This window comes from Trichinella spiralis (genome assembly GCF_000181795.1).
Source record: "Trichinella spiralis strain ISS 195 chromosome Unknown Scfld1, whole genome shotgun sequence".
Classification (NCBI taxonomy): domain Eukaryota; kingdom Metazoa; phylum Nematoda; class Enoplea; order Trichinellida; family Trichinellidae; genus Trichinella; species Trichinella spiralis.
Window position 1 is genome coordinate 3355716 of NW_003526940.1, and position 5642 is coordinate 3361357.

General features: G+C 34.7%; 2 protein-coding genes across 2 annotated transcripts; both read right to left on the reverse strand.

Annotated features, from left to right (window-relative positions):
- Window positions 1–105: 105 nt before the first annotated feature.
- On the reverse strand, window positions 106–1674 carry Tsp_11987 (conserved hypothetical protein). The gene is made up of 7 exons (XM_003382282.1): window positions 1596–1674; window positions 1431–1540; window positions 1194–1364; window positions 1054–1137; window positions 914–927; window positions 685–876; window positions 106–166 (listed from the first exon to the last, which is right to left on the reverse strand). Exons 1-7 carry the CDS (start codon window positions 1672–1674, stop codon window positions 106–108), a joined length of 711 nt encoding a protein of 236 aa, XP_003382330.1.
- Window positions 1675–1721: 47 nt separating this feature from the next.
- Window positions 1722–5568, reverse strand: Tsp_11986 (nucleoporin autopeptidase superfamily; the record flags this gene model as incomplete). Its single annotated transcript, XM_003382283.1, has 12 exons — window positions 1722–1874; window positions 2102–2169; window positions 2249–2497; window positions 2877–3027; window positions 3095–3217; window positions 3347–3460; window positions 3577–4210; window positions 4291–4379; window positions 4803–4913; window positions 5049–5259; window positions 5322–5406; window positions 5477–5568. Coding segments are annotated over 12 exons (2080 nt in total), but the record flags the coding sequence as incomplete, so codon positions are not given.
- Between the last annotated feature and the right edge of the window lie 74 nt (window positions 5569–5642).

Here is a 5642-nt window from a genome sequence, read left to right on the forward strand (position 1 = left end):
GCAGTTATTCTTGTTTTCGAGTCTGCAATAGGGAAAGGACAAAATAGCCCAATGCCGAGGACCAAGCTCTTCTAACTGAGCAGCATAAGCGCAGTGCAAAGCATTCTACTGTTCATTCGAAACATTCGTATAACCAACTGCATGCAAAATTGTCCAAAGATGCCAACTGAAGTAACAGAAAAAAAGTTATTAAAAAAATTTCAAATAAACCTCAAAATTCAAAATAACGTCATTTAATTTATCATAAACCGCACATCAGACTGGCTGAACAACATTTATATTTACCAATGAAACAATGATAACTGTTCAATTTAAATTTTCAAAATCAACTAAACAACAACTCACTTTATTTCATCTGAAAACAATTTCATTAATCCAGCAAACGTCTTGTAATTTATTCATGTAAAATTCATTAATTTCTTTTTTTTCTTACCTGACTTAATGTTAACATAGAATAACATGCCAAATAAATCATATCTACAGTAACACTACTGCGCAGAATTGGGAAAGAATATTAGAAGGAGAATTAAATTCAAAAAGGGATCAACGAAAAAAGCTTGTAAACTTTGAATATTCAACCGAACGTTTTTCTTAGAAAATTTCACTTTACAACAAAGTATGTAGAATGTATTTGAAATTCAATTAAAAATTCAACATATAAAGACACTTCAATTTCCCCCATACCTCAAATGGTAATCCAATGGATCTTCTGACCACGTAGAGTTATTCAGTACACTTTCCAGTGAATGCTTCGTGTTGACAAAAAGCATCAACAAGTGATACAAAATGTCTGTTGCTTCACAGTTTGAACTACTGTTGTACAAGTAGAGTGGAGAAGGCTTCGGAACGGAAAATTTCTCATGTTCCCAAAACTCACTGTAATGTTTCAGCGCATTTTCGACAGATATTGCACCCCCATCGTAGTACCTGAAAATGACAATTGCATGTATTATTTAAAAAAAGAAAAAAGAAAAAAAACAGCTAGAAATCTTCACACCAAAGAAAAAATGCAAATGCTGACAACCAATGAACATTGTGAAGTACGTCAATTACTCGGTTACCACTGCGACGCCACGTCACCTGACCAGCGATCAACAAATATAATTTGAAAATTTTCGGATTTATAAAATTATCAACCTAAATAATATTTGAACAAAGTACTACTAATGATGAAATAGTTCTATATATAATACTTTAGATACGGTCCATGCTTGCAGCTGATCAAGCATCAATTTGCGAGATTCGTCAGCAAGAGTTGCTTGACTAAGCAACGTAGATAATCGATAACACTTTTCAGATTGGCAAAGTTCAACAGCCTCATCAATGCTACCTTTGATTAGCAATAAAAATATCTCATCAAAAATCTGAAATATGACAATAAAAATTAAAAATACAACAGCATAACTAACTGTAAATGAAAAATCTCAAACCTGAAAATCGTCGTTAAGTTCATGATTAAAAATGTATCGTCCACTGCGATTTATTAGCCAATCAGATAATTTCTGCAAATCGATTACATCTTTCAAATCATCATCACTTTCTAAAAGAACAAATAAATCAATTGTCCATTTAGAACAGATCAAAGTAGAGCTTACCAGGTCGAGGTTCCCAAAGCGCTTTGCAAAGCAGCACTGCATCCCGGCAGAGTTCAACATCTGGACAATCTGAGAACATTTCGCACATGGAACAATGTTATAAAAAGAAAAAAAAATCAAATTTCATCAACTACTACTACTTTTAGTTTGATCTTTTAAAATTTCATCGTACGCGACAATTAGCTTCACAGCATCGACAGGCGAAAAAAATGGAGACGAATCTTTATCCAATCTTTCGCTTAGATCGAAGCAGCATTTGAGCAACATTTTCAGAACATTCTGAAAATGGATAACTTTTAGAAGAGCGTTTGAAAAAATACAATCATATATTATTACAAAATAACAGTCAAAAAGAGAACATTTGAGCATTATGCATATCCCTAATGACAATTTTTTGCAATCTCTTGCAACTAAGTTAGCAGTGTTTTTTTCTTATTTTTTTGTTTAATAATAAATAATTAACAAAAGTGTAAAATTTATGCGCAAAATTCAATATGTATACTTACTTTAAACGCTTCATCGTCACGTTTGGTTTTCATTTGCAAACGTGTAATGGTCGACATGGTATTACTACCTGAAAATAAGAACAACAACAACAACAACGTTTCCTGAGAAATAAATCAATACAAATAGCATAATAATAATAATAATACAAGAGGAATATGAGACTCTGTTGCAATGCCATCCTATTCGACATTCGTTGGACAATTGTCTGTGGTGCAGTTTAGCTGGCAAGTGATTCAAAATGGGAGATTTTTGAGGTGGAATAAATTCCACATTAAATTGAACTGCAGTTGTTTCAGATTCATCGGAAATACAGACATCGTCAGGCTTCTTTTTGGTTTCGGCTAAAATTGCTGCTTCTTTACTTTTTTCATCTTTTCCACCAATATCTGTCTCATCTATACAGAGAAAAATAAACAAAACTGTTCATATATTTTCTTTTATTCACCATCAAAGTAACTGACCAATCATCAACATGCTGCTTTCGTATAGGTCGGTTAAAGATGGCAATTGATTAACTTTTTCTTCTTTTTTCATTGAAATGCGTCCAGTTTTCAAAATTGGTAAACCAATACCGCAATCAACTCCTTTCAAAAGTTTCTCACTACTTGCCAATGCTAATCTTATGCTAGAGTGGGTAATATTTTTTGACTGGTTAGTTTTCAACCGTTCTGCGACCACTCCTTCCGCACCATCAGCAGCACCTGTACAAACATACAGAAATATATCGAGAAGAAAAACTTTAAAAATAACAACCAATAATGAGAGATTTTTTACTGATATTGCTCTGTTCGATTGTTTTCTTTTTAGTTGTAGATTCCGACGTGATTTTTCCATTAGCAGAAATGGAAGACGATTTCGGACTTTCAGCGCCCAATTTCACAACAGACGATACCGTTGTACAAATACCATTCGCTTTGGGATGAGGCTAGAAATTAAACAAAAATTTTCTCTTTTAAATTTCACTCTTCCATTTTGAAAATTCTACATCAAACCGATTTATCTTTCGTTTCTTTCTTTTCGACAATTTTTTCTTCCGACTGCTTCGAAAGTGGTCCCCCATTTTCTTCAGCTTCATCCGAATCATCGTCCAATCCATATTTTGAAAAATGCTTCACCTTGAATAAGACAAAAAATGTAGAAATAGAAACAATTTCCAAATTCATATTCTTCTTCCTCCCAACATCAACAACGGGATCAAGAAGAAAAAGAAGAAGAAGAAGAAGAAATATCATGCTCGCGCTTACTTCAAAAATCCAAGAACCAGTAGTTGGAGCATAACTGACAAATTTCGCGTTCATTTTTTCACACGCCCGTTTCAACTTTTCCTCATAACCAAGATGTTCCAATCGTTTAGCATCCTGAAATCAGTTTTTTTTTCAAATAAATAAAACAATTTTGTCAGTCAAATGAAATTTTAAACTTTGACGATGAAACGATGAAAAAAAGAATTATTTCCAAATATTATTAATTTTACTTTGATTGGTTCTTGACGAGTTTTGTCATTGGGCCAGACACGTTCCAATGTGATTATAGCAGCCCGATTCAAGCCCTGACCTATTGGTGGCTTGGACGAGGCGTCCGGATAGACGGTCACTTCCTTCAGTTCAAAGAAGACGAGCTTGTCCAAATTGAGATCGGTCAAATTCAACGGTCCTCGCCAAACAATTTTCCCATATCCATGTCGACCAACTTCGAAACGGTCGACAACGCACTCGCCCGAGCGTGTCATTTTCGACGCCAGTTCGTCCAAATTTGGCGTGAAATAATAATCCGAACGTGTTGATGTGATTTTCAAGCCTTTCTTGTTGAATAATTTCACTCCTGTCGACGACGTTCCACTGTCGTTCAGGTCGACAACGTTGGTCGACGCTGACGTTGAATAATTATTCTTATCCGACATTTTGCTTTCAATTCCACTTCTACTAGTACCACCACTGGAGGCGATGTGGTCGTATTCAGAAACTTCAACCGTTCCATTTATCGAAAAATCCGACGACTTGGTAATGCTTGGACTGCTGTTCGATTTGGCTTTTCGATCTCTGGATGTATTATTATTGATCAGTGAAACGGCCGCGCTTTCATTGTCTGCATGGGAACCGTTGCTCAAACTGAAAATCCATTTATCATCAATTATATGAAAAACAAAATTATCCAATTGTATAAATTTTCTTCATTTTATATTTTTTACTTCGATCCCTCATCTATTGACGTAATTGGCTTCGCATTATCGAAAAATGATAATTCCGGTAGAAACGGGGTACAATTCGTATTGGAACACTAAAATTATCACTGCTTTATCAAAGGAAAAAAAAACAGAATTTTCATCATTTCTTATTTACGATACGTTCGGTGTTTAATTATTTCAAAAAAATTATCATTGTTAACAAAATGATTTTTATTAACCACACACACTGCACGTACATTTTAAAAATAACACTAATAAACAACAATTCAGACAATCGAAAATTTATAAAAATAAAACAGTTAGTAAATATGAAATGAACGGTCAACACAATTTAAACAAGCAGATGACAAAGTAAATTGGAAACTAATAACGCACATGTATATATAAATAGAAAATTCTTTTACAATAAATAATGATGCTATCATGAACAGAAAATACAAATTTCTCAAATCAATTAACTAATAGAATGGCAAATTAGCTGTCTTGTTTATTCGGCAAATGAATAATCATTTTACCTGAACACGTTTCTTCAGCACGAGCTTTTTTATCCTGTCCCTTGGTACAAAACCATCATGCGAACCGCTCACCACTTCTTCGTCCAAATCATCAACCAGTGCTGCCAAGCTCTTAAGTGAAAAGAATATTAAAAAATAAAAAGAAAATAATGCACAAATTAAAAAAAAACATGCCTTAGCTTGTCGACTGCTAGCTTGCAAGCGGTCCATGATTGGTTTTGTAGGTATGCGTGGTGATGACCGAACCGGAGGTAGCATGACCGTTTCCGGCACTACTCTAGACAAAGTGGATAAATCCAAAGCTTTGCGCATCTGCAGTGGATCCGTTGGATTTTTCAATAACTCCGAATGAGATTCGGTTAATTTCAACAACGGACTTTCGCCGTACGGTGAATTTGCCATCGCTTGCAACTGAGAACGAACCAAATTTTCTTGCGCTGCCAGAACATTCGGATCACTGGAATTGCAAACAAAAAAAATATCGATCAAGATATATTATTTCAAATCAAACATGCTTACGTTCCAATGGGCACAACGTAATTTGTATTAAGACCTGCACTTTGCTGTGCAACTCCGGGAAAAGAAGAACTGCTCAATGCATTTGCTTTAAAAAATATACAACAGACTATTTTTATTTCAAAAAAAATATGTAAATATGAAAAACTTTTACCAACCTGGGACAGAAGAAGAAAAAAAAGATAGCGTCGGCTTGGTGTTAGCTGGATCACCGAATAAATTTCCAGCAATAGTACTCGAAGGTTGGCTGCTGCAAATAATCCACTGCCCGAGAACAGCGATGGCTGTCCAAGTTTTTGTCCCAAACAATGACTTTTGTTGTTG

What these genes read in the sequence shown, in the direction of transcription:
- Tsp_11987 (XM_003382282.1), bottom strand. Translation starts at nt 1,674, where the DNA reads ATGTTCTCAGATTGTCCAGATGTTGAACTCTGCCGGGATGCAGTGCTG. An exon ending in AAGCATGGACCGTATCTAAA is followed by an intron (nt 1,138 to 1,193) that starts GTATTATATATA and finishes AATATTATTTAG; the next exon opens with GTTGATAATTTTATAAATCC. An exon ending in CCATTGGATTACCATTTGAG is followed by an intron (nt 167 to 684) that starts GTATGGGGGAAA and finishes CTGTTACTTCAG; the next exon opens with TTGGCATCTTTGGACAATTT.